This window comes from Sarcophilus harrisii, chromosome 5 (genome assembly GCF_902635505.1).
Source record: "Sarcophilus harrisii chromosome 5, mSarHar1.11, whole genome shotgun sequence".
Lineage (NCBI taxonomy): Eukaryota > Metazoa > Chordata > Mammalia > Dasyuromorphia > Dasyuridae > Sarcophilus > Sarcophilus harrisii.
In genome coordinates this window covers 286,414,113-286,440,534 of record NC_045430.1, presented here as the reverse complement: position 1 = coordinate 286,440,534, position 26,422 = coordinate 286,414,113, and the positions used below count along the sequence as shown (strand labels likewise).

General features: G+C 62.9%; 3 protein-coding genes across 3 annotated transcripts; 2 read left to right on the top strand and 1 right to left on the bottom strand.

Moving 5' to 3' along the window:
• The first annotated feature begins 3,699 nt into the window (after positions 1 to 3,699).
• Positions 3,700 to 14,016, top strand: MIOS (meiosis regulator for oocyte development). Its single transcript, XM_031940750.1, has 10 exons — positions 3,700 to 5,062; positions 5,291 to 5,389; positions 6,277 to 6,537; positions 7,013 to 7,182; positions 8,539 to 8,604; positions 9,286 to 9,444; positions 9,637 to 9,789; positions 10,758 to 10,962; positions 12,357 to 12,486; positions 13,131 to 14,016. The coding sequence occupies exons 1-10, from the start codon at positions 3,766 to 3,768 to the stop codon at positions 13,225 to 13,227; spliced, it is 2,637 nt and encodes an 878-aa protein (XP_031796610.1). The 5' UTR covers positions 3,700 to 3,765; the 3' UTR covers positions 13,228 to 14,016.
• Positions 14,017 to 15,593: 1,577 nt separating this feature from the next.
• RPA3 (replication protein A3) lies at positions 15,594 to 17,405 on the bottom strand. The gene is made up of 4 exons (XM_031940753.1): positions 17,220 to 17,405; positions 16,794 to 16,868; positions 16,273 to 16,381; positions 15,594 to 15,791 (listed from the first exon to the last, which is right to left on the bottom strand). The coding sequence occupies exons 1-4, from the start codon at positions 17,316 to 17,318 to the stop codon at positions 15,709 to 15,711; spliced, it is 366 nt and encodes a 121-aa protein (XP_031796613.1). The 5' UTR covers positions 17,319 to 17,405; the 3' UTR covers positions 15,594 to 15,708.
• Positions 17,406 to 17,480: 75 nt separating this feature from the next.
• On the top strand, positions 17,481 to 24,563 carry UMAD1 (UBAP1-MVB12-associated (UMA) domain containing 1). The gene is made up of 4 exons (XM_031940751.1): positions 17,481 to 17,560; positions 18,578 to 18,674; positions 21,412 to 21,467; positions 22,916 to 24,563. Exons 2-4 carry the CDS (start codon positions 18,593 to 18,595, stop codon positions 23,165 to 23,167), a joined length of 390 nt encoding a protein of 129 aa, XP_031796611.1. The 5' UTR covers positions 17,481 to 17,560; positions 18,578 to 18,592; the 3' UTR covers positions 23,168 to 24,563.
• Positions 24,564 to 26,422: the final 1,859 nt, after the last annotated feature.

The following is a 26,422-nucleotide window of genomic DNA, read 5'->3' as shown; positions in this document are numbered from 1 at the left end:
CTATCCTGCTATTATTTCTTGATGCTCAAAAGATGATTGTGGAGTTGAATAAAACAGCTGCTCTTTCATAACCAAATAAAATGACTGGGCTGTAAGCTCATCATTTTCAGGCTTTCTGACAGCACTTCCGACCCACCTCCCACAGCCGGCAGAAGGATGTTTCCTCATCTTTCTCCCAGTGGTTTTATGTCATCTGCTAAATCTCTGTGCTTAGAAGATTTATTATCCGTTGCAGTTTAGAACTTGTGAGTATTTGGTATGGTTTGACAGAGTACTGGAATGATAGAGTCGGGGTGATCTGAATTCAAATCCATCCTCAGACATTTACTAGATGAGTGGCCCTACGCAAGTCACTTTAGCTCTCAGTCTCAGTTTCCTTATCTGCAAAATGGGGTTAATAATAATATCTACATCACAGAGTTGTAGACAATAATTTGTAAATCCCTTTCTACCCTTAAAGTGTTGAATACATGCTAGCTATCATCCTGGCAACATTGTAGGCAATATTTGTCAAGTCCTTTATACCCTCAAAGTGTTAAATACATGCTATGCTCCTGGCAACATTTATTTAAAATGTTATTGCAAGTGTTGCATCCAGGGGATGTTTGGCAACAATTTAGTAGACTATGATAGTCTCAAACATAGATGGAACTGAGCCAAATTAAGAGAGAGAGAGAGAGAGAGAGAGAGAGAGAGAGAGAGAGAGAGAGAGAGAGAGAGAGAGAATTGAGAATTGGTCAAAAGATATGAAGAGTTTTCAGTAGAAGAAATCAAAGCTTTCAAGTCACAAGAAAAACTAAATCATGATGCCTGGAGAAATGTAATTTAAAACACCTCAGAAGTACTCTATCCCACCCATCAGATTGGCTAACGTGACAGAAAGGAAAAATGACAAATGCTAGCGGGGATATGGGAAACCCGGGCCACTGATACACCGCTGACAGAGTTGTGAACTGATCCAACCATTCTGGAGAGCAATTTGGACCAAGGCTCTGTGCTCAAACAAGACAGAACAACTGTCTGCGCCCTCCGTCTGGGAGTACCACACTACCAGATCTGTAACCCAAAGAGAAAACTACACTTGCAAACATACTTATCGAGCTCTTTTTGTGATAGCTACGAACTGGCGATCCAGGGGATGCTCGGGCCGTTGGGGATTGCCTGAATAAGGATCAGGATGGATTACCATCTGGCCGTGAGAAGTCATGAGCAGAAAAGTTTCCCAAACAACCCAGGAAGACTTAAGTGAACTGAGCAAAAAACCAAGGGGACAATTTGGGCAAAAAGAACGATATTATCGCAACAGAAAGCTTTCAAAGACTTAAAAATTCTGACCAACACAGTGGAATCAATAATTCTGGAGGATGGAAGATGAATTCTGGGGCTCACCTCCTTCTGGAGAACGGAGCGCCCCAGAGGACAGACTGAAGCTCACACGCACTGTGACACACACATAGACACACACCCCCCATAATGCGTGCATACGCACACAGCAGCCCATATGTGGACCATCGCTGCCACAACACTTGCACACAACACGCATACCCAACACACACACTACACACCATCTTCACAAACACACACAGTGCACAACACACTTTCTGGGGCACACACCACACTGTGCCCACACGCGCTGCCACACAACGCGCACTTATACCCACACGTGCATCCAGGCACACTCGTCAGCGGGTGCACGCGGTCAGTGGCGATTTGTTTTGTTTCACCACAAATATTCGCAACGGGTTTTGCTTTTTCTTGCTTTCCCAATGGGTGGAGCCGGGAAATGGGAGAGAGAGAATTCAGAACTGAAAAGAAAATTGGATTAAAAAGGAAAGAGGAGACTTCCGAACGATAACCCGGGCTCCTTTTATGCTTGTTTTGTTATCGGTTTCTTACGGCCTCCGCAAAGCCAATGTAACCCTCGGGATTAATGCGCCAAATCCTGGTGGACAAATTGTACAAAAAGTAGTCACAGCAAAAGGAGGTTATGTCACCTGTGAAATGTTTTTAAAGATGCGAAACGTAAGATCTGCTGCGTGTCAATTATAGTCTTAGGAAAATGAACAGAGATAAACGTTTAATTTTTTCCAGCAAACATTTCTCAAAGATGCGGATGACGCGGGGGAGGCGCTGATGCTCGGGGGGACAGACCCGAGACCGGCCACGCTGAGGGACCGCCCGGGAAAGCCTCGGCCCAGGCACCTGAGCCGACGGGCTGAGCCCGAGCCCCCTTGTTCGGCCGGTGGCTCTCCTAGCCTCGGTCCCCCGGCCTCTCGCCACCATTCCCACAGACTGGCCCCTGGCAGGCCTTGCCCAGACCGGCCTGGAAATGGCTTGGGCGCCACCTGGTGAACACTGCCCGGAGGGCTTGAGGGCTGCGGCCTTCGGAGCTGGGCGGCCCCCCTACCCCTTCCCCCCGCCCCTCCCCCCCGCCGTGTTCCCCACTTCCAGGTAGGGGCTCAGGCGGCGAGAGGAGGCCGGACGTGAAGGACCCTGCCCGGCTCGGAGCTACGGGCTGCGCTCGCGGCGCCCCCTTTGTTCCGTCCGCGCCGGCGCACACTTGCGGAGCACCCGGGCTCCCCCCGCGGTCCGCGCCGCCGCCGAGCAGGCGGGGGTGGGCTCGGATCTGGGGGATCCACCTGGGGCTGGAGGCAGGAAGGGGGGGCGGGGCCGGTGGGATCTCCCGCGCCTCAGGTCCTACAGATTCAAAGCGGGAAACTGAGGCCCGGCTCGTTCCTGCCCACGAGGCCTGGGGAGACCCCTCCGGCCGGCCCGGACTCCGGGGTCCTTCTGGGGTCGCGCTGTCCCCTGCCCCCATCCTCCGCATCACTCTCGGCGCTGAGCTGGGGCACTGGAGCAGGAGCGTGGGGGTGGGACCGACCCGGGGGCGGGGCCACAGGCGGTCCTGGAGATGAGGAAGCGCTTTAGGCGGGCTTGGGGGCGGGGCCTGGGGAAGAGCTCGTGGGACCGCCCGGGGGCGTGGCCACAGGCTGGGCTGGAGATGAGGAAGCGCTCTAGGCGGGCTTGGGGGCGGGGCCTAGAGCAGGAGAAGCGCGTGGGAGGGTCATGGGGCGGGGTCTGGGGCAGGGGTGGATACAGGATAGGACCCGGATCGAGGGGTGGGACCCAGCGGGGCGGGTACAGACCCGGACTGACCCAACCGAGGAGAATCCGACAGGAAAGCAGGAAGCGAGCGTGCGCAGAGGGATGTGACCGGGCGGGTGCGCATGTCCGATAGCCTCTCGGGCCCTTTCGGCTTCCGTAGTGGACTGAGCGCATGCGCGGAGGCCCCGGAGACAGGCAGCTTAGGGAGTAAGGCAGCCAGCCGAGCGGCTTGTGGAGCTTGTCGTTTGCAGGCTCCGCGGGATCCCGGAGCTCCTGCTTAGGTGAGCCCGGAGGGTGGCTGTGGCGCCCAGAACCACGGGGCTCCGGGGTCGGGCCCGCCGCTGTCCGGCCGGGACCCGGAGGGCCTCCTGGAGCCGTTGCTCCCGGCCTCGCCCCCTGCCCCGGTTCCGGGACGGGCCCCTCCCCCGCCGGCCCTGTCTGGCGCCGCCAGCACTTAGTAAGCGCCTGCTGTGTGCAGCGCCCGCCTGGGGAGCTCCCCAACGCGGAGGCCCCCTGGAGCGGCGGCCCGGCATCCTCCGCGGCGGCCCCGGCATCCTCCGCGGCGGCCCCGCTCCCTGTCGGGCCGGGCCCCGGGGGTTCTGAGCGGCGGTCCGTCAGGCCCGGCCCCTCCCCTCCCCCCCTCGCCCCCGCCCCGTCGCCATGAGCGGCTCCAAGCCCGACATCCTGTGGGCCCCGCACCAGCTGGACAGGTTCGTGGTGTGCGACTCGGAGCTGAGCCTGTACCAGGTGGAGCCGGCGGGCGGCTCGGAGCTCAAGGCCGGCTCCCTGCGGCTCTCGGAGGACACGGCGGCCACGCTGCTCTCCATCAACTCGGAGACGCCGTACATGAAGTGCGTGGCCTGGTACCTGAGCTACGACCCCGAGTGCCTGCTGGCCGTGGGCCAGGCCAACGGGCGCGTGGTGCTCACCAGCCTGGGCCAGGACCACGGCTCCCGCTGCAAGGAGCTGATCGGCAAGGAGTTCGTGCCCAAGCACGCGCGGCAGTGCAACACGCTGGCCTGGAACCCGCTGGACAGCAGCTGGCTGGCCGCCGGCCTGGACAAGCACCGCGCCGACTTCTCCGTGCTGATCTGGGACATCTGCAGCAGGTACAGCCCCGAGGCCGCCGTGGCGCCCGAGAAGCTGAGGCTCTCGGCCGGGGAGCCCGACGCCGGCGTGGTGGTGACCAAGCCCCTGTACGAGCTGGGCCAGAACGACGCCTGCCTCTCCCTCTGCTGGCTGCCGCGGGACCAGAAGCTGCTGCTGGCCGGCATGCACAGGAACCTGGCCATCTTCGACCTGCGCAACACCAGCCAGAAGATGTTCGTGAACACCAAGGCCGTCCAGGGCGTCATGGTGGACCCCCACTTCCAGGACCGCGTGGCCTCCTTCTACGAGGGCCAGGTGGCCATCTGGGACCTCCGCAAGTTCGAGAAGCCCGTGCTGACGCTGACGGAGCAGCCCAAGCCCCTGACCAAGGTGGCCTGGTGCCCCACGAGGACGGGGCTGCTGGCCACGCTCACGAGGGACAGCGACATCATCCGGCTGTACGACATGCAGCACACGCCCACGCCCATCGCCGACGAGACGGAGCCCACCATCATCGAGCGCAGCGTGCAGCCCTGCGACAACTACATCGCCTCCTTCGCCTGGCACCCCACCAGCCAGAACCGCATGATCGTGGTGACGCCCAACCGCGCCATGTCCGACTTCACCGTGTTTGAGCGCATCTCCCTGGCCTGGAGCCCCGTCACCTCGCTGATGTGGGCCTGCGGCCGGCACCTCTACGAGTGCACCGAGGAGGGCGGCGACCCCGCTGCGGACAAGGACATCGCCACCAAGATGCGCCTGCGGGCTCTGTCCCGCTACGGCCTGGACACCGAGCAGGTCTGGAGGAACCACGTGTTGGCCGGCAACGAGGACCCCCAGCTGAAGTCCCTCTGGTACACGCTCTACTATATCCTTTGAAGTGAGAGCCCGGCGGCGGGAGTGCCAGATGGCCGCCCGGCGTCGGGGCAAGGGCAGGGCCGCCAGCGCCGTCTAGCCGGCCGGGACACGCCGCGCTGCCCTTGGCGTGGGGGAGGGAGCGAGGGGTCTAGACGAGGCCGCGGCCCCGACTCCGGTTCCGTCCCGAAAAGGAAGCTTCTTCCAGGCCAGCCTTAGTGTTTCCTATGCATTTCAATACTCATGAAGCAGTACACGGAAGACTTGGACCCGAAATCTCCAGGCCACAAAGGGTCGCTGGTTTATGCCGGCATCAAGACCATCGTGAAGTCATCTTTGGGTAAGGACGGCCCTCTCTGTGGCAGAGTCACTTAATGCTCCGGAGGACTTGGGGGGCGTGGGTTTAGCTTTTTGAGTTAAGAAGTTGGGGGAGCACTTCTTCCAGAGCAGCTTTTTTGAGGGGCAGCCGGCTGGCAGCGCGGCCTCCAGCTCCTTAGGCACCTTCCCAGAAGCGTCTCGGCGCCCCTTCCTCGGCGGCCCCCACCGACGCGCCCTTATTTGGGGCCGGCCAGGCCCGCAGGCAGGGGCGAGCTCGGTGATTGGCCCCTGAGGGCAGCACCCCTCCCCTGCCGTCACCCTGTTGGCCGTTGTGGCGGGACCTAACAGGAGATTCGTTTTCCATATGAGAATTTAAAAAAAACTAAGAAAGATTTAAAAGAAATTTACAGTTTTGTACTAGGAAAAGAAGGAGGACTCCCATTTATTCCTGGTGTCGCCCTTATAGAGGGAGGCAGTAGGTCAAAGTGCACAGCAAGCCACAAGTTCTGGGGCCCTCCTTTCTCTGCCCCCCCCCAGGGTTGGTTTATTTTTTACATCAGTGAATTTGTTGAGGAAAAGCACTTTATTTTCAAACAGCTCCCCTCCCCCCACCCGCCTACACCCCAGAGGGCCTGGCTCCTGGGTGAGGCTACCAGGCCCCAGGCCTCAGACCGTAGGTGGGGCTGCCCTCCTCCAAGGTCCAGGTGGTAATTAGGGACATTCCCCCACCGCCTAATGACAGGGCTGCACAGGGTTCCCAAGCTCCAGGAAGGGGAGGCCCGGCCTTCAGAGCTCAGGAAGTGGGGGCGGGGGGCAGCGGTGACACGGCGGGCGGAGGTCACCATGGGGGCGTCGGTGGGCCGCTGCTGCCTGCCGGGTGCCCCCGACAGCGTGCCCCTGCTCGGCCAGGCATGGCAGAGACTGGCAGCAGACACCCCTGGAGCGGGGCGCCCGAGAAGCCCGGCGAGGGCCCGAGCCTGAGCGAAGAGAGAATCCTGGCCTTGCAGCTCTGTGGCTGGATAAACAAGGGGACGGACGTGGACGTGGGACCCTTCCTCAGCTCCCTCGTGCAGGAGGGAGAATGGGAGCGAGCGGCCGCCGTGGCCTTGTTCAACCTGGACATCCGGCGCGCCATCCAGATCCTGAACGAGGGGGCCTCCTCTGAGAAAGGTACTGGCCGAGCCCATGGCGGGGGTCCTGGGTCGTGGGGCTCCCCGGGGAGTCCGAATATCCTCTCCTGCCCCTCCTAGAGTCCCAGCTGCTTTGGGGGGCAGAGTGAGTGAGTACTCACCCGGGGCCTGGAGGGGTCTGAGTGGGAGGAAGGGGGTTCAGAGGTCAGAGGACGCCCGCCTTGACACGGCAGAGAAAGCCCTTGGAGCCAGAGGGGTCCTGGATGCTGAGGGCCCCCTGCGGGGTGGGACTGGGGGCTGCTGGAAGGGAGAGAGATGACCGCCCACCTCGTTTTAGAAAGGCCTTTGTCAGCTCCTGACATCCCCCATGGTGGGGGCTGTGGCCCCCAGGCTCCCGAGGACCCCGTCCAAGCATCCTCCATGTGGCATCGTATACTGTGGAGCCCGGTGGGCTGTGGGGCAGGGGCATTCGGGGGCTTGGGCCCTTGTTGACCAGAGCTGTTTCTGGCGCGTAGGGGACCTGAACCTCAACGTGGTAGCCATGGCGCTGTCGGGGTACACAGACGAGAAGAACTCCCTCTGGAGGGAGATGTGCAGCACCCTGCGGCTGCAGCTCAGCGACCCCTACCTCTGCGTCATGTTCGCCTTTCTGACAAGCGAGCCCGGCTCCTATGACGGCGTCTTGGTGAGCTCCGGGGCCTGCTCCCTTGGGGGTCGCCCCTTCACTTGGCCCCCATTTTGGGTCTGGTGGAGTGAGCCTTCTGCACCCCCAAAAAACTCTTCAGTAGCACAGGTCACGTGGTGGTGTGTCTCAGGTGCCCAGCCCCAGAATGGCTCCTGCTCATGACCCTTTCTGTGAATCGGCCAACAAGTGGGGGCCGGCTTCCGGCGCCTTGCCCGGCTTCTCAGATCCATGCCCGGCACTCACCCTTGCCCCTAGCAGGACTCCTAGCAATCCTTGAGCCGGTGCCCCCAGAAGGGATGATCTGGCCTGCAGTGAGCGCTGTGCTGTGGGAGCTACCCAGAAGGCAAAGCCCCCCCTTCTGGGGGAGCAGTCGGAACGGCCTCTCGGCCCCCTCTCCATGAGGAAGAGCCAGGCTGCTCTCGGCCAGTGTATCTGCCTTGTGCTTCGTGCCACAGAAAAGACCAGTCCAGTCCCAGGCAGGGAAGTGACCCCCTTCCAAGGGGCATGCCATAAGAAGCCAGGCCTCTTGATGGTGGCTTGGGGGGGGAGGCTGTGCCCTCGCTGGCCCATTCAGTCTGTTCCTGTCAGACCCAGGGTGCCGCCGAGCCCTACTCCTGGCGTAAGGGCGCATGCGGAGTGCGGCGTGCTGACCACAAGCAGGCCCGGGGCCCGGAGCCCAAGTAGAGTTTGGCTTCAACACGTCTGGCTTGGAGGCGCGTCCCAAGCATTTGGCTCCGGCTCCCTCCGCAGAGAAGCACACGGGCCAGTCAGGCAGGGACGGGCTCCGAACGCTCACATCGGGGCTCGGCAGTGACCAGTGGGCCTTTGAAGCCTTTCTGCTCGGGGGCCGTGTGGGAAGGCGACTTCCCCACTATTGCTTAGTCCCAAGCCGTTAACCAACTTACAGATTTTCATGGTTCTTTTTTTTATTTTTTCAAATAGGTGTAAAGATCATTTTCAGGGTAATTCTGGTAAAACGTGTGTGCTCTGAATCTTTCTCCCCTCCCCCAGACAGTAGATAATGGAGGTGAAACAAGTGTGATCCTTTTGTTTCTGTTTCCCTATTTCAGAGATTTTTTCAAAGGCATCCTTAGGTTAACATTGGCCGGTGTCTAGAACTAACATTTCATACCGGGCCGTTGATCTCTGCCCTGTCTCAGACTTCGGGCACTGTTAGGTAGATGCCCCGGTGCCAGTTGGTGGGTTCTGGGTGCAGGACAGCAGCCCCTCAGCACCGCTGCAGGATGGGGGAGGAGGTTGGTCCCCTTGGCTTGGGAAGCGGTACATGGAGGGTGACGAGCAGTGTGGGGTCAGGCTCCCCCGGGAATAACGGTCCTCGTCTTCTTCTCTTCTCAGTACGAGAGTAAGGTGGCGGTGCGGGACCGGGTGGCGTTCGCCTGCAAGTTCCTCAGCGATGCCCAGGTGAGAGTGGGCTGAGGCCTGTGGCCTGTCTGGGCGCGTGGAGCCCAGGGGAGCAGGGAGCTCTCCCAGAATGCAGGGAAGCGTCGTCATGGTGACGCTGCAGACCGTCTAGTCGGAACAGACCTTCCTGGTGTTGGCGGGCTCCTTTCTGTGCATGATGGGGCCTGGGCGGGGGTTCTGAGCACCGGCTTCTGCCTTGGAGAATCCTCCCTTGGAGGGTCCTCAGTTTGTTCTTCTGGAAGGTGGGCATCTTGGACTAGGCTGGGTCTGGCTGTGGGCTTATGTCTTCTAGACATTGGTTTCTAGACCGGTTTTCCTTTACATCAGCTGGTTTCATGCTTTCCTTTCCTTTTAATCAACGACTGCCAGAATTGTGTCCTCGGTGCCACTTGTGCCCGGGGCAGAGCTTGGCCTATCCCCCTGCCTCCATTGGTACTGTGAGGGTCACGTCTGCCTTGGAAAGGGGGGCTACAGCCTTGTCTCGGCTAGTTTGTAAATGGCCTTCCAAGCATCCTCTCCGAGGATGGGAGGCCGTGAGCACGGGGACAGCGTCGCTAACACGAGGCCCACTTGGGCGTCAGGCTCCGTTTCAGAGCGTTTGTCCGGAACAGAGTGAAATTTTATGGGGGAACTACCCAGCGTTAGGACAAAATGACCAAAACTTTTTTTTGAACTCTCTAGTTGAATAGATACATTGAGAAGCTGACCAATGAAATGAAAGAAGCGGGAAACCTAGAAGGAATCTTACTGACGGGTCTAACAAAGGATGGAGTCGATTTAATGGAAAGTTACGTGGACCGAACTGGAGACGTCCAGACCGCGAGCTACTGCATGCTCCAGGTCGGTGTGGACACCTGGTGCGGACGGCTTCTGCCCCTCTGCCTTGGGCTTTTCCTCCCACGTGGGGAAGAATGGCGGGCACTTAGTGGGCTTTCATTGCATTTAAATTTCAGTTCATTGGAACTGAAGCCAAGAAAGGCTTGGGGATGTTCTAACTAAGTTCAGATACTGAGGCTTGTTTCCCGCTGTCAGGGTTCTCCACTGGATGTGCTTAAAGATGAGAGGGTCCAGTACTGGATCGAAAATTACAGGAACTTGCTGGACGCCTGGCGCTTCTGGCACAAGCGAGCGGAATTCGACATTCACAGGAGTAAGCTGGATCCCAGTTCCAAGCCCTTAGCCCAGGTAAGTGCCCGCTTCGGCCCTAATGCCGTTTGCACGTTTGTGAAGACTGCTAGTGCCCTTGTGATTGATGGCCGTTCCATCCTTGAGTCTTCTCCTGTGTCCCACTGACTGACTTAGCCTAGTTTGCTCATCTACTTGGCCCTGGGTTCTGGCCTCTTTACGTGGCTAGTAGTTGTCTCCTGACAAAATGGGAAGTGGTGAGGCAAAGGGCTTGGAACCCTCTCGCTGGCCTTGCTCCCTCCCCTCCCTCCGGCCTCGCTCCCCTTGACTAGCTGGCCTGTCCCTGCAACCGCTCTGAAGCTTTTGCCAGTTTGCAGAGCGGTAGAAAAATCACAGAGCTGTTCTATTTCTTAGCACTTTGGAGCATTTTAGCTGCAAATAGATCAGCGTATTCCGTGGCGCTCTGGAAGCCATCACTTCCATCTTGATCAGTGCTGACTATAGAGATCCTATTGGTTCTTTTCTGCCAAATCTGGAAAATATCGGTTCCTCAGGCCTCGACCTTGCTGGCGTTTTCTGCCTGGGATCTATTTCTTTCTCATGAACCCAGGAATGTTCCGTGTCCCCTCGTTTCTTTGGAAGTGAGACGGCCCACGGCCTGCCTCCCGCCAACAGCTTTCACTGGCGACGTCCTCCGTCTGCCAGGACTGATTGGGTGGGGGCCGCCGGAGCTGACCGTCGTCACGGACCCCGCTCCCTCCCTCAGCGGTCCCTGCTTTCTCTGTCAGGTGTGCAGAGTCACCATTTGTGACCCTTCCCAGCAGGTCCCAGGGCACCCCCTCGGGGCCTTCATTGCCCAGCTGTGTTGTCTCTGAACTGTGGAAGGGCGAGTCTCCTCTTCCCTGGGTCGCCTCCTCTGCTAGGTCTGGAGCAGCGGGTGAAGGTGTCCGGGGCTGAAAGCCCCGGCCTATGGGAGCGGAGGGCAGGGCCCCATGGCCGCCCCTGACTCCCTGCCACTTGTTCCACAGGTGTTTGTGAGCTGCAATTTCTGTGGAAAGTCCATCTCCTACAGCTGCTCCGCTGTGCCCCACCAGGGCCGGGGCTTCAGCCAGTATGGCGTGAGCGGCTCCCCGACCAAGTCCAAAGTCACAAGCTGTCCCGGCTGCCGCAAGCCCCTGCCACGATGCGCCCTCTGCCTCATCAACATGGGGACGCCCGTGTCTAGCTGCCCAGGTAGGTCTGGACGCCAACAAGTCCTTGGCGCTTCCAGCGATTTTTCCGTTTAATTGAATTTTTGTTTGTTTATTTGTTGAGAGTTTTGTGTGAGTTCTGAACGCCAAGTCCCGCCCCGTCCCTCCCCCCCCCCCCTCCGGGACGGTGAGTGGTCAGATGCAGTTAGCCACACACAGCTGCCCAAACGTCTCCATGTTGGTCATCAAGTACAAGAGGACCCAACAAGCCAAAGCATGGAGTCGAGCAGCCACACATTCTGCCGTGTTCCGGCAGCCTCAGTCTTTCCTCCGGAGGTGGGCGGCGCCTCTACTGCGAGTCCTGAGTGGGTCAGACTGACCCGCTGGATCCGCACGTTGCTGAGAGTGGCCGAGTCACCTGGGCTCTCTGGGGGATAGCGCTGCTGTCGGGGGCCACGGCGGGCTCTGGCTGCTGCCTTTGCCAACGACTCGGCTGCCACTTCCTCCGTGGCCGTGCCGGCGATCCTGAGCTCTGTCTGGCCATGTGGCCCTGGAGGGGAACTGGGGGGGGGGCTCGCCCACCCCACCTCACTTGGGGCCAATCCGCTCTGATGTCCCGGTGTCCTCCCCGCCCCGAGTCCTGGGCCTCCTGGGAAGGAAGGACAAATGGCAGCTGTGCCACGTGGCTTGTTCGAGTCGGGCGGGCAGTACTGGGTAAAAATAGTGTTCACACTCAGGGAGCATTTGTTAAGTGCATGCTGTGTACAAAAGGAGGAGGGAGCTCCTCTTCTCACTGGGGAGAAACCCCGCGGGCAGGCGTTGGATGCTGCTCGGAGATGTCCCAGAGTCCTTGGGGGCAGCGGCAGAGCCATGGTCAGGCTCCTTCCATGTCAGTGTCCCACCCTGAACCTCTGGACGGGCGTGCTGAGGACCTGGGGTGGGGGGGCAGCCCTTTCCCAGCCATATCTCCATAGGAAGATGGCAGGGGGTCCTGGCCAGTGTCCCTTGGAGGGTCTCAAGCTCTGAGCCTCCTTTAGCCTTCTTTTTTGGTCCATTGTCTGTATCCCTCTTTGGGCCTGCCCTCTACTGGCAGGAGCCGGTAAATGGGGTTCTAAAGTGTTGTGAGGAAATTGGAGGCTGGGGAGGCAAGGAGGCAGCTCAGTCGTGGCAAAGCCGGCCTTGGACCACGAGCCCTTTGAGGGGGGAGGGGTCTTGTCTCCTCTGCTGTCCTCAGCGCTTGGCACAGTGCCTGCACACAGTAGGTGCTTGTTGCCTGACTGACCGACTGTCATACTGGTGGGAAGGGGCAGGAACCCCCTCCCCCCGGTCCTTCAGCCTTGGGCCCTGTCAGCATAAGGCTTGGGACGATGTCAAGTTTCTGTCTGCCACGAGCCACTGTGCAGGGGCCTCAGTAACGCAGAGGCTTCCTTTCCCCAGGGGGATCCAAGTCGGATGAGAAAGTGGACCTCAGCAAGGACAAGAAGCTGGCCCAGTTCAACAATTGGTTTACCTGGTGCCACAATTGCAGGCACGGGGGCCACGCGGGCCACATGCTCAGCTGGTTCAGGTAAGTGCGGCCACAGAGGCCACGGGCCCACAGAGGCCCTGCTCCGTTCTGCACCGGCTCGAGCAGATCCTGCTGTAATCGGGACCTCCATATGAGCACAGAAGTGCCACAGAACGGAGGCCCATCACGTCCTAAAACTGAATGTGCACCCCCCCCCCCCTCGGGTTCTCCATGGCTTGCTTTCTATTTGATGTCCCCTGTGGTATTTGATGTCCCCTGTGGCTGGGCCGATCCCAAACTGAGTCACTGACTCATCCGCACAAATGCGGCTGACACTGAAGGAGTCCTCTCTGACCTGCGGCCCTGGGGGAGGGGGGGGCGGGAGCTGTTGTCCCCCTGGTGGCGGCCCTGTGATCAGCCCCAGCATTAAGACAGGGTCCCGGGAAGCCTGGAGCCCCTCAGGAGAGCCTGTGGAGACTTCTGGGCAGCTTTTGCCCCCCCAACCCCATTCTTCCTCCTGCTGCTCCGGGGAGGCTCCAGAGGCCTTCCCAGAGGAAAGGAGCTGCAGCTATGGGAAAGACCAGCCCTTCATAGTCCCGCTTTGAGGCCGGTTTTCTCGCCCAGAGACTAGAGTTGGGGGGCAGGGAGCGGGGGGGGCTACCAAAGGAAGGCGGCTTTCTGACTCCGAGCTTCCCCCTGTGCAGGGACCACGCCGAGTGCCCTGTGTCCGCCTGCTCCTGTAAGTGCATGCAGCTGGATACCACGGGCAATCTCGTTCCGGCAGAGACTCTGCAGCCCTAGCCTGGGCCCCTGCCCTGGGGGACGGGTGCCCCAGAACTTTCCCGCCCCACGATCCTCCCGCCGGCCAGAGCCTCGCAGAGCTCCGGAACGCCTCCGATGCCAGGCCAGAGCCAGGACCTTGTCATGGGGGGGTGGCAAACACAGCTTCCCGGGGAGCCTCCGGCTCCAGGAGGGGCAGCCAGGCCTTTAGCCAGAGCCACCGCTGCCCCCCGGCCTTCTCCCCATCACGGCCGCCGTGCACTCGCCAGCCGGGCACGGGGCCCGAACGGAACTTCTCTGCGAGAAAGCAGTCGTGAGGCGCCTGTAGTCAGGTGTGAGCGCTCCCTCCCTGGGAGGATGGGATTTGGCACCAGGGTCTCCCCACCATCCCTGATCATGGTGGCCCTGCCCCCACCAGGTTGCCCTCTGCTCCGGGGGCCAGCGGCCGGTTCTCCCCTGCTCTGGAGCCTTGAGAGCAGAGGCTGCAGCTCCCACCATGGACAGACTGAGGGAGAAGATGCCCCATCTGCTGCCATCTCTCCTCATGCCCACAGGGGACAGCTCCCTCTGTGGGCTGGGAATTGGGGAGTGGGATGACGTGGGCCGTGGTGGGCGAAGGGGAATCGGCTTTACCGGCCGAGGCTGGAGGCCCGTGGGTCTCAGACTGCCCGGTACCGTCCTTTGCTGGGTCAGAAGTGCCGGGTTGGGGGGCTGGGCCGGCACAGCGCTGCTCCTGCAGCACGGCCCTCCCCAGAGGTATTTATACTTTTTGTACAGAAGTGGTTTTGTTAGTAAAGATGGTGTGTTGTATCTCCGTGCTGACTGATTTCATGCCAGGCTGCTCCAGAAAGACCATTTGGGGCACGGGGGGCAGGGCCCACACCTGGACCATCCCAGGCAGGAGCTGCAGTTGCAAAGACCCCCAGGGAGGCTGACCCCGAGCGGCCCCAGGGCACCTCAGCCAGCATCCAGGCCTCTGGGCCGGGTCGGCCCTTCCTCCGGGGCCTTGATATTGGGGGCACTGCCTACTGGGAACAGTCTGAGCTCTTAGAGAAAGGGGGGCCCATGCTGCCGTCATAGGGCCTCGGGCCTGCCTGTGGCACTTGTAGCAGGGAAATCCCCATTCTCTGGGGTTACCTGTGGATTTTGTCATCGTACAATCATGGGACCCCCAGCTGAAAGCCCCACTGTGCTCCAAGTGTGGAGGGAGGGGGCCTGTCTTGGTCTTTTATGCTCTCCTTGGGAGACACTTTTAAAGGTCAGCCACTTATTACCTTCCCTCCCTCCTTCCCGGGCTGGGCTCTGCAGGCCAAGTGTCCTTTCTGCTCGGACGCTGCCCACCCACAGGTGGATGAGGCTTCTGGGCATGTGCTAGATCTTCCACCTTGGAGCCGGCTGCCAAAGGAAAAGGGAAACCGGCGGGCCCAGTGCTGCTGGGGGAGGAGGCATGCACTTAGGAAGTACCTACTGTATGCCTGGCACAAGGACGCCAGGACAGAGAATGAAGGTGTTCTGAGTGGGAAGGAGGGGCAGGATCTCCAGGAGGTTCACATGCCCCTTCAGAGGCTTCCTAGCTGGGACACCCCCCACTGACCCAGGCTTGTTGTGAGGACCAAGTGGGATATTGGCGCCTGGCACACAGTAGGCTTGTGCCAGCCCGGTCCCACCCAGCCTCCGGCCAGGCCTGGACGCCGCTCATGTCCTGACCCCCCGGGGCCGGGCCCACATTCTGCCCCATCTCACTCCCGGGAGGAAGTGTCGGGCCCTCTTGCGGCCTCCCCTCCGATCCAAGCAGGCAGCTCCCTCCTCCCCCGGCCGGGCATTTCTGAGCTCGCGCTGGCTTGCAGGCGCCCAAGCAGCCTTTGAGCCGAGCTAAATCTGAGCACGGGCCCCTCGGTCTGGGCAGACCCTGCTTGCTGGGAAAGTGGGGGCTGGTAGAAGGCTCAAGCACAGGGATTTGGGGGGGAGGGGCTGCTGCCGGGCCAAACTGGCCCATCAAAGGTTCTGTGACGGCCAATTATGGACAAGGGCCCAAGAGCAGACACAGAGGATCCAGCCTCCAAAAACCAAAATGCATCAAATCCAACCTAGGGTTAGAACGTCACACCGAGGTGTGGAGATGTCCCTCGGGGAGCGGGCGCCCCGTCCCGGGAGGCCGTCACTGAGGCCCGGGACCCCGCGGGGGTCACGTGCTTTATTCGCGTCTGTGGGAGAATCGCCAGCAGCACAGGGCGGCGACAAGCACGTGCGGGCCCTGGCGGGGAGCCCGGGGCTGGCTCTGGGGGCACCCGCCCGGCCTGGCGATCCAAAGGGAGCAGGAGCCATCGAGAGCAGGCGGGCCCCGCGCCCGCGCTCAGGGTGGGGGACCGAGGGCCCGGGAGACGCCATTCAAGAGCACATGATTGTTCTTCTTTATTAATAAGAGGATCGTTTGCAGGCCCCAGAGCCCAGAGTTAAGCTCCTCAGACACGGGACGCCCCGCCGGAAGCGGATCCCGCGCCGTCAGTTCTGCTGCGCGGCCCCAAACGGGTAATACTGCGGGAACTCGTGGATGACTTTGAGAGCGTCGTTGTAGAGCCTGAGGTCTAGGAGAGAAGCAGGGCTGGGGCCGCAGTCGGACGGCGGGGCCGCGCTCCTGCCCCCGCTGAGTTCCCGGGGCTCCCGCCTGGCTGCCTGCGGAGCCCCCGCCAGGGGGCTCCACCCGCACGTGGAAACCCGCGAGGCGCCGGGGAGAAGCGCCCGGGCGGGGCAGGGGCCGGACAGAGCCCAGGCTAAGGGGGCCCCTCCTCCAGGGGGCCCCGGCTCCGGTCCCACCTTCCCTCCCCCCTTCTGCTCCCCCGCCCTCCTCAGGGCCCCCCTCGGGGGAGGGGCTGCTGGCAGGCCCCTGACTCCTCAGGCTCCCATGATTTACTTGTGGCAAGTGAAACGGGGCCAAAGCGCTCAGGGCCTCTGGAGCCGGGGGTCACAGAGGGAGGTCCCGGGGGGCGGGCGGGGTCAGGGGGCGGGGTCCCGCGGCCGCGGCGCAGAGGGGGCGGGGGCGAGAGAGGGGGCGCAAACCCTGCTCACCGAAGCTGCTGTTGTGGTCCCGGAAGAGCATGTAGGACGCGCACAAGATGGTGGCCTTGGCCGTCACTTTGCCGACCACTTCCAGGATGCCGGAAATCTCCTCTTCGAGCTGCGGAAGGGAGGGAGCCTCTGCTGGACCCGGGCCCCAGCCTCACCTCGGGGAGGGGGCACGGGCCGGGCCCCTACCTGCGGGCTCCCCCGGGAACTACACAGAGGGCCCCCCGAGCCCCGGGAGACTCGCCAAGCGCTGCCCTGCCCGGAGGCCAACGGGGATGGCCCATCTGCTGGGACCGCAGCGCGGGCGGCCCGGGAGAAGCAGAGGGGGCGGGGCGGCGGACAGAGGCCCGCTGTGGGCAGGCCCTGAGCCCGCGCTTCTCGGGAGCTCGTGGGGCCACTGAAGCAGAGGGCGGGGCGGCTCCCACTCCTGGGGGCGGGGCCCCGGGGCCAGGCCCCTCCCCCCGGCAGCTCCTCCCCAGATGGCGCCCTCTCCCCCTCCCCCCCGCCGCCCCTCCCCCACTCACGGGCTCCGACAGCTCCACTGTGACCTGCTTGCCTTCCCCGTCCGACAGGATGAAGGACTTTCCGCTGGGGTGGATCTGAGAGAGAAGTCGAGGAGGGCCGTGGAGGGGCGTCCGGGGGGGGGCCCGCCCCGCCCCCCTCGCGGGACCCCCCCCCCCCCAGGCCCTGTGCTGCTGCCCCCTCCCGGCCGCCCCCTCCTCCCCGTGGGGTCCGACGCTGACACCGCGCCGGGCGCCCCCTGGCGGAGGCGGAGAGCGCCGCGGGCCCGCGCTTGCAGCGCCCAGTTAGGACGGAGGGAGGGGGTGCCCTTCCGCGTCCAGGCGCTGAGTATGCGCCTGCTGTGTGCCAGCTCCAGGGCGCTCCGGGAGGGGGCGGCCTCCCGCAGGAGGGGCGTCTGGGCCCTGCCCCTCCCCCCGGTCCCCGCGCACCTTCTCCAGCCGCCCCACGAAGCACACCGGCCGGTCGATGAAGTGCGCCACATGCGCGGCTCCGATCCGCGTCCGCGGCAATTCCAGCAGCTCCGCCATGGCGGGAAAGGAGCCCGGGACCCGCTGGGGGCGGGACTTTCGGCTGCCGCGCGCCAACCCGGTCCGCCCTGGGCCGGAAGTTGGCCCCGCTCCGCCCCCTTCCGGAAGTCGCTGTTGGTTTCCTGGTGACGACTGGCGTCCCGGAAGTGCCTTGGTGACTGAAGCTAGGGAGGGCGGGTGCGGGACGGGACGTGCCCCGGAAGTAACCTTGCGGGAAAGAGGCGAGACCGCTGCGGGGCCCGGTACTGAGGTGTCCGGTCTGGCGGGAGGGGGAGGCCGCTGCTCGGGGTCCTGGGGGCTGAACCTGCGCGCTCGCCTCAGGAAAGAGGGTCGGAAGCCGGGGATGCGGACGGGCGCCCCGTGTGGGCCCCGGGGCCCCTTTCAGAAGGGGTGCTGGGACCCCGCGCTGAACGTCGCCCCTCTCCTCCCCTCCCCCCCCCAGGATGGGGCTAAGGAGAAGGGGGGGGGGCGTCTGCCCCCTCGGAGCCTGAGCTCCCGGGAGCAGGGACTGTCCCGGGGGAGGGAGGCGGGGCAGGCGGCAGGGAGGGGCTCGCCTCAGGCCTTCGGGCTGAGGGCGCCTGCCCCGCAGTCTCGGGTTGCCTGGGGGCTTTGCCCTGCCCTGAGGAGTCAGTGACCCCTGGGGGGGGGTGTCAGGCGGCTTCCCCGTGTCCGTGGGCGCGCCCGCTGTGAAGCGTTGCGAGGCGGCCTCCTGGGAGGGGGGGCGGGGGTCCTGGGGGGGCGCCGTCACCCCCGCCCGCTGGCACTGAGGGGGCGGAGCCGGGACCCCCAAGGCACAGCGGCGCAGGCGCGGATGGGGAAACCGAGGCAAGCGGAGACTCAGTGCTTGGGCCGCGGCCTCCCGCGTGCGGGGCTCTGTGCTCAGGGGGAGAAGCCCAGCGCCGCGGAGGAGGAAGGGCCCCGTGCGGGGGGGGGGGGGGGGGGGGGGGGGGGGGGGGGGGGGGGGGGGGGGGAGCCCCGCCCCAGCCCAGAGTTTGTTGGGCCGATTGCCCCTCCCCCCTCCCCGGGGCTCCCCTGGCCTGGGAGCTCCCACAGCCTCCTTTGGGGCGTGTGGGAACACGTGACTGGGAGCGCGTGGGCACGTGTTAGTGGGGGGGCCGGGCCCCCGGGGGAGACCCCCTCCGCATCGCTGGGGGCGGGGCGCAGGGGCCCTCTGCCACAGAGGAGGATGGGGAAGCCCCGCGCCCCCCCTCTCCGTCTCCCTGACACCCTCTCTCTCTTCCCCCCGCTCCCCCCCGCAGGCGCGACCGGCGGCCATGTTCCACTTCTTCCGGAAGTCTCCCGAGCCCAAGAAGGCGCCGGCGCCCGAGAGAGAAGCCGACGGGTTCGTCCTCCTGGGTGAGCCGCGGCCGCCCCGCCCCCCTCCTTGAGTCCATAGAGCTCCCGGAGCGGCCTGAGAGGAGCCGCTGCTCTGGGGCGGCCCCCGGGACCCGGCCCCGGCTGCCCCGGCAGGCGCTTGGCTGCCCCGCGAGGTTGGGGACGAGGGCCCGCCCGGGCCGCCTTGTGCGGAGCCTTTAGAAAGGGACCCCCGGGAGGGGCAGCGCCAGGGCCTGGCGGCAGGGGGAGGGCGGGGTCTCACTGCTCCCGGGCAGATGTTGGGGAGAGGCCCCCGCCCGCCCCTGTGAGAGGCGCCCCGCCCTCTTGCCTCCACGTCCCCCAGGAGCGTCCCCCCCAGAGCCCCAGCTCCTGCCCCCTCTGGCCCTGGGCTCCGCTGGCGCCCCCACGTCAGGGTCCTCCACCTTCCTGTGGAGATGGGGCAGCGGCCGCTCTGTGGGCCTGGGTCCCTTCCGTCTCTCAGTGTCGACAGCCTGTACAAGGAGTGGGTCGCAGCCGGCTCAGCCGCCCTCTCGTTCCCGCTCAGCATCGCGGGCTTTGCTTTCGTTCTCACGGCGAGCGCGGGAACAGCTGCCTCGGGGGCTCGGGTTCGGCGTTCCGTGCAGAGGCTCGCGGTCCGAGGGCAACAGGGCCGAGGCCGAAGGGGAAATACGGCCGGAGGCTGGCAGAGGGGCTCCGAGGGGCTCTAATGGGGCGGGAGGGGAGTGGGCTTCCTGCGCGTCAGCTCAGAGAGGGCGTGCGTGGGGGGGAGGGGCTGTCTCCCGGCCCTGGTTCTCGCCACCCTCGGCCCTTCCTGCCGCCCCTTCTGCCCGTTTCTGGACTGGAGCTCAGTCTTAGGTTCAGCATCAGGAGAACTGCCGGAATTAACCATGTAAACAAACTGACAGAAATCACATAGATGGGATTCTGCTTGTGGCCCCAAATCTGCCCCAGCCTCGGCAATTATTAATCATGGGTCTCGTTAGAGCAGCCAGCGGGTCAGTGCGTTCCGGAACCGCATCACCAGGTAGTTACCACAAAAAATGACACCGAGATTGACCAGTGAGAAAATGGCCCCATCGGGATACAGAACAGGACCTTGGATCGCAACCCGCAGCGAATCTTTCCCACCGTGGTGCGGGTGCAGTTCCCCTTTGCTGCTCTGAGTTATATATCATTACTGTAAGTTAATACCCCCCCACTGGGCTTTTCTACGTGCATTTGGCACGCCCATCAAGGCTTTAGGCCTCCCCATCGAAGCCTACTTCCCATAACCTCCGAATTCACTTTTCTCGTTCTGCTTCACCGGCTCCTCTCAGGGGGCTCGGCGGCCCTTTGGGTTTGCGGATCTCATTAAAATGCTTTTGTGGGGTCCGAGCCTGACTGAGCGGCAACACTGGCTGATAAAGCAACAATACGATTCACCTTTGACAAGCTGCAGCATCTGTTAAAAACACCAGAGAGTATGGGAAGAAACGGAGTTTACCTGAAAGTGATAAATAATTTTCATCTAATAAACATCAGCAAGCATGGACCTGTAGCGGAGAGAAGTTAGAAACTTCAGGGTGAGCAGAAGTTAAGCCGGAACACCCATCATCAATCACCACCCACCACATGTTTCACTGGAAACGTTAGCTATGGGGAAAGGAAAGGAAGCAGAACATTCAGTGAGGAAACAAAACCGTCACTGTTTGTAGACACCGTGCTGTGCTTAGAATATTCTAGAGAATCAGCCAAAAACCAACTGGAAATTATTAACAATATGGAGTGCAGGAGACAAAATAAAATCACTCACTTTGGGCCAATCACAAGCCTGATTGCGGCAGGGTGGCCGCCTCCAGGCCTCTGCCCAGATTCCGGCCTCTGCACCGAGGCCTGGAGCCTCCCCGCCTTCTGGGGCGAGTCCGTGGCTGCTGGTTCTCCGTTCTTGGAGGGGCCCAACATGGCCTCAGTTCCCATGTTACCGCGTGTCCGAGCGTGTCTGGGCCGACCAGCACCGGCTTGGGGGGGGGTCAGCCACAGACAGTCCCTGTGAGCACCTGGGGGCTGCCTCTGAGCACCCATGGGCCTGCTCGGCCCCTTCTCCGATGAGGGCGCACCCCGCCGGGTGGTCCTGGACCGGGGTCTCCGGGGACACCCCTTAGTTCTAGAGTTCTCCAGAGAGACCTCGCGTGTCCCCGCCTCATTTTTCCTGACTTCTGGTGACTTGCCCAGGGCGAGTTCTCCAGGAAACCTCTTCTGGGCAAGCGCCCACTTGGCACGTGGAGGACCCGGCAGCTGTGCCCGCCGCGGTGGAGCCGGAACACTCGGTCCTCAGCCTCCAGCCCCTTCTCCCGTGGCGATCTGCGCAACCTTCCCAAGACGGCCCAATGGGAGCGGCTCCGTCTCCTGGCGTGGGGCCGGCCTCCGGGTGTCCCGCACATGGCTCTGGGACCGTCGGGTGCATGGTCTCGGGGCCTCCCAGCACGGAGCTGGCTCTGGCAAGGCAGGCGGCAGTGGCTGGGAGCCACCGGTAGAAGGCACGTCCTGTCTGTGGCGCATGTTTCCGTGTCTCTGCCCTCGCCTCGTCCAGAGTAATTGCTCTTCTAGGCAGCGGAAGGCCTGCTTGCAGGCCGTCTTTGCTGAGGAACACTGGCATTTCCTGGCACCACGAACCCTCGGCTGCCCACTGATTGTCAGTCGGAGAAAGTGGTCTCTGTGGGACCAGCCCGGGAAAAGAACCCGGCCCTCACTAACACCCCTCCTTTCTCTTGCTTTGAAGGTGACACAGCAGGCGAGCACAGGGGCCCCTCAGAAGCAGCAAAGCAGCCAGCCGAGGTAAGAGCAGTGCCTGCCGTCCTGGGGCTTGGGCGGCAAACTCCTGGGGAGGCAGGCGGACCTCCGGGCAGGGGCCTGGCTGTGGCTTCCTGGGAGGGGGTCTCCCTGCCCCGGGGGGTGCAGGAGCTGCGGCTCCTCCCAGTCTTCCCATCCTCACTTCCCAGCGGCCCCAAGCGCGCTATCACTCTCCTGGGCCCTTTCCTGTCCGTGATTCCATCCCATGATCCTCGATCCACAACAGCCTTCTTGATCCTCGCCCCTTCTTGTTCTGAGACGCCGGGCTCTGGTTTTGGGGGGAGTTTTCTTTTTGCTTAGAAGCCGGGCTTGTTGCCGAGCCTTTTGCCCCCGGCTCTCGCCCCCTTTGTTCTAATGGCGCCTTCCTCCCTCACAGCTTCCCCCTCCCATTATCCCAGTCAGCTCTGGATGGGTTTCCTTGGGGGGTGGGGAGCGTCAGGAGTCTGGCTTCATCTCGAGGCCCCCACCGCCCAGTGGTTCTGCCCTCATGCCCGCCCCTCCCCCTTCCCTGTGGGGGCCCCAGTGACATTCCCATCAAAGCTGGGACCTCTCCTGATAGTCCAGAGAACGGGGAGGGGGGTTCTCAGCCTGCGGGGATGGAGGTGGCTCTGTCCCGAGTCGTTCTCTAGTCTGGATGGTCCAATCCCCGGATTGTCAAGCAGGCCCAAGTGATCCCCGTTCACCATCCTGAGAGCTCTTCTCTTTGGAGCCAGGCTGGAGCGCTGGGGAGCTGGGGTGTTGAGGAGCTGGGCCTGCCCTCTGCCAGCTCTGGTGGGCCCAAACCTGAGCGGGCCATGAGCGGAGAAGCTCCAAGCTGTCAGGAGGGCTCACGCGAAGCCTCAGCCCTTTCTGTGGCAGACGGGAATGGGGCAAGGGCAGTGGGTCCCTCGTCTGTCCTGGACCTGGTGGGTGGCACCCCGCCGGCAGTGCTGCCTGGCCCGGTCCTTCTGGTTTGGGGCCATATTGGGTCTGTAGGGGTTGGAGTCCTGGCCATCTACCCCATGGCCCTTCTCCTCTGACTTCAGCGATGCTCTCTGTTAGTGGGAACGCTCTGTGGGCCCTCGGAGCCTCTCTGTCCCTTCCCTGTCCTTGGGGTCCCTGACGCTTCGGTATGTGTGTGTGTGTGCATACATACATGTGCGCATGTGTGTGCCCCATGTGTGTGTGTGCAGCCGGCCCTGCCCCTTGGGTCTGGGGGAGCTGACCCCCCTCTGTACCCACACGCCACCTCAGGGAACCCGAGAGGGAGGGCATCCTTGGGGGTGGTGCCCCTGCAGAGCCCCAAGGCCTCTCTGGGAGCCAAAGCCAAGCCCTTGCCTTGCCTGGGCCCACAGGCCGTGCCTGGCTGTCAGGGTGGCTGCCTGCGTCCTCATGGGTAACGTGTCATTTGGCCCCCGATCCGAGGCCTGCCCTGCACTTTGTGTCCCCTTTAGGCAGACGAGGGAGGTCTGCACCTGGGCAGCGGGCCCGGCCCCGCGAAGGAGGGCGAAGGCCAGGCCGTGGAGAGCAGCGCCCTGGCCTCGGAGCTGCTCCGGGACGTGCCCTTCACGTTGGCGCCCCACGTGCTGGCGGTACAGGGCGCCGTCAGTGACCTCCCGAGCCACCTGACCTCCGAGGTCCACGACGACTTGTCGCGCTTCTTGTACGACTTCACTCTGGAGAACTCGGTGCTCTGTGAGCCCTGAGCCCGGGCGCCCCCGGCCAGGAGCACTCTCCTGCCCAGCCTTGTCTCGCTCTGCGAGGACCTCGGGCAGAGGGGCCGTCTGGGGTCAGCTGCCCCATGTTGTGGCCCCTGCGGAACGGCGGCTTTCCCCTCCAGAAACGTGACTCCGCACCTTTCCCTGCAAGCAGGAGGACGTGGAGCCGCTCCGCCACATTTGAGAAGCCAAATTGCTTTTATTCTCCAGCCAGATGTAGCGCCTGCCCCGCGGTCCCAGGGGGTCTGCCACGTCCCTCTCACCCCGGCGTCTCACATGCGTCCCGGCCCTCAGCAGCGGTATGGGCAGCTCCACAGGAGCCTCGTGGGGGGGATGGAAGGGCTTTGTCTCTGTGCCCCCGCCGCCTCAAGGGGAGGCCCCATAGAGCTCTTCCATTGGCTGGGAACCCCTCCCCCACCCCCCAGCCTTTTCCCTTTGATCACCAGCTTCGTTCTTCACGGACTTTTCTGGGACACTCCCTCGGCTGAGAGCCCACTGGATCAGGAAGACCCAAGTGTGACTTGGGCGCCTGCAGTGGCTCCGCTCCAACCAAGGGCATTGTTGTAGCCCCTTTCTCTGAGGCTGCTTTGAGAATTACCGTGCGGAAACGCTTTGCAGACAGTGCTGCGCGAATGCCGGCTGGGGTTGTTACTTGGCCTTCGCCAGCCACGGCCCTGGCTCAGGCAGAGAGCGGGTGGTTTTGGTCAGCCTCCGTTTCCCAAAGAAAACCGTCTCTGGAGGAGATGGATCCCGTCCTTAATGCCCAGGACGTGACTGGGTGCAGATGGGAGCCCAGAACGCTGCTTTCCACCCTCAGGGTCTGTCTGTGAAAGTCTCCAATGAGGGCTGTCGTCCGTCCCGTTCCCCCCCCCCCCCCCCCCCCCCCCCCCCAGTGAGACTGCCCGGCATGGCGGGGGACAGCCTGCTCGGCAGCAACGAGAACCAGCATTCCCAGCCCGGCCGAGTTCCATGGGGAACAAGGAGCTGCCGCCAGAGGGACACCAGCCTTCTGCCCACACCTGGGTGCTGCTAACCGGACTGAGCCGTTAAACACCGAAGCGATGCTGGGGCGTCTGCAGCTGCCGGGAGCGCATTGGTGTGCGCACATTAAAGCCTGACCTAGAAGGTGTGAGTTTGCGGGAGCCGGCCCACCGTGCCCGTCCTCGGTGGATCGAGCGTTATCTGTGTGACCCATCATCCTGTGGCCGCCTCCCAGCGCCCCCACGGATCTGTGGTCACGCTGTTGCCAGCGCTCCCGGGCGTCTAACATCCTCACCCGCTTCTTCTAATCTCGTCTGTCTTGTGTCTGCTGTGAATTTGCTGTTGTTTGCAGAAAACTTTTCTAATTGTGTATAAGTTGTGAGAATAAAAGGTGGAACCTTGAGACCGGTGTCCTCTCTGTCATTCCCCGCCCGGGGAGAGCGCGAGTTCATCAGGTTCTGAGATACCGAACACCCCGAATGGCTTCCGGTTTTAGGGCGAGAAAACCTTGCTCTGAGCAGCGGGCCCGGTTGGGCCGGACCCTTCTGAGTGGGAGCCCTGGGGAGGTGGGCAGGTCAGGCCTCTGGGGCCTGGCGGAAGGGAAGGCTCAGGGCCGGGCTGGTCAGTGACCTGGCCTGGGCTTCTCAGTGCAGTGGGGAAGCATCAGGAGCCACCGGCCCTGGCTGAAAGCCTGACACGCTCCCCTAGAACGCCCACAGTGAGGGTCAGGGTTAGCTCCTCCCCAAGAACTGGGACAGAATACAGACTCCAACTGGGACTCGGCTTCCTCCTCTGTGATGCGGCCAGGTGCACATTGATGACCCCCCAGTCCCAGCTCCTCCAGGAAGCCACCACCCAGCACTGAGGCCCCTGCCACACTCCCCCTCTGCCCCGGGCCCTCGCACCCTCCCAGCCCAGCACCAGCTCCTGCAGGCAGGCGGCCTCCCCCAGGCCCCACTCCCTCTCCTCCCCTGCCCCTGTAGTGTCTCCACGCGTCCCACCGGCCTGGCCAGATCTCGGCCCCCTCCCGGGCAAAGGCTCTCCGTATCAGAGAGAGCTCTGGTCAGCGCGGCCCCAGGGTTTGATCTGGGCCACTGGGGACAGAGTCCCTGCCGGGAGCACCCTCTGTGCTTGGGAGGGAGGGAGGCCTTAATCTGCAGCAGCAAAGCAGTTTGGGGTCCTGGGCCAGGAAGGCTGATTCCGCCCGGTGCTTTCAGCTGGGGGAGGGGGCTCCTAAGTGCCCCCTCACTAAGCTTGCCCAGAAAGGCGGCCCTGGGCCTGCTCTGGATCAGGGCGACCTTGTCCAGTCACAGTCTGGGGGAGGAAAAGAAAATAAAAACCTTTTGTCTTCTCCCTGAGAGAAATCGGAATCTAGTCCCTGGACAAGTCTGCCCGTCCCTCCCCCACCATTCCCGCAATGGAAGGTGAGTCAGGATAATTGCCTCCACATCAGCTCTTCAGACCAGTGCCTTGAGCCGGCTCCAGATGCCTTTAAGGCGGGAGCCCACGAACGGAGCCCCGGCAGAAGGGAGCCCCCGCAGAAGGGAACCCCCGCAGAACGGAGCCCATCCAGACCAGAGCCCATCCCCGGGCTTTTGCTGGCTAGCGAGAGCGTGGGACCGGGGCTGCTGCCGGGCCAGGACGATCCGGGGCTTTAAGCTGTCCTGCCCCCAGCTCTCTGCTCCCCTCGTGGATAAACTCCATCGAAGGCCTTTGCCCCCTGTCTCCGTGTCTCTCGTCCTCCAGAGCCTGGGCAGTGGGTCCGTCCCAGGCCTCTCACACAGACCACTATCTCCTCAGCCCGGTGGCCTCTTCCCGGCCAGATCCTGATCCTCGCCCTCTTGATGCCTCTTTCCAGACGCTCCCAGTGACTTCGGGTCTCCGTGCTGGATCCCGCCATGGAGACGGAGTTGGGCCCCCAGTGCTCCGTCCCCTGTGGTCCCGGGGGCTCCCTCACCGGCTGACGTCATCTCTAGGCGGAGGATTCCCGGAGCCGTCACCCGGGCCCGGGCCTTTGCTAAACTGTCCTTCCCGCCCCGCAGACCCGTCCGCCCTCGCTGGGGATGCTGGGACCGCCCGGCCCATCACCGTGGCCCTTTGCGGCTCATCCCCCGTGGCCACCCCGAGGCAGCCCCTCCCCGTTCCCCATCTGTCTGTGCTCTCTGTCCGGAGCGGCCCTCATGCACGTGTGCCTGTGCGCCGGTCCCGAAGTGCTGTTTCTGGCACCTTGTCTGGGCCCGCGGTCCGGTCCGGGTCCGGTTC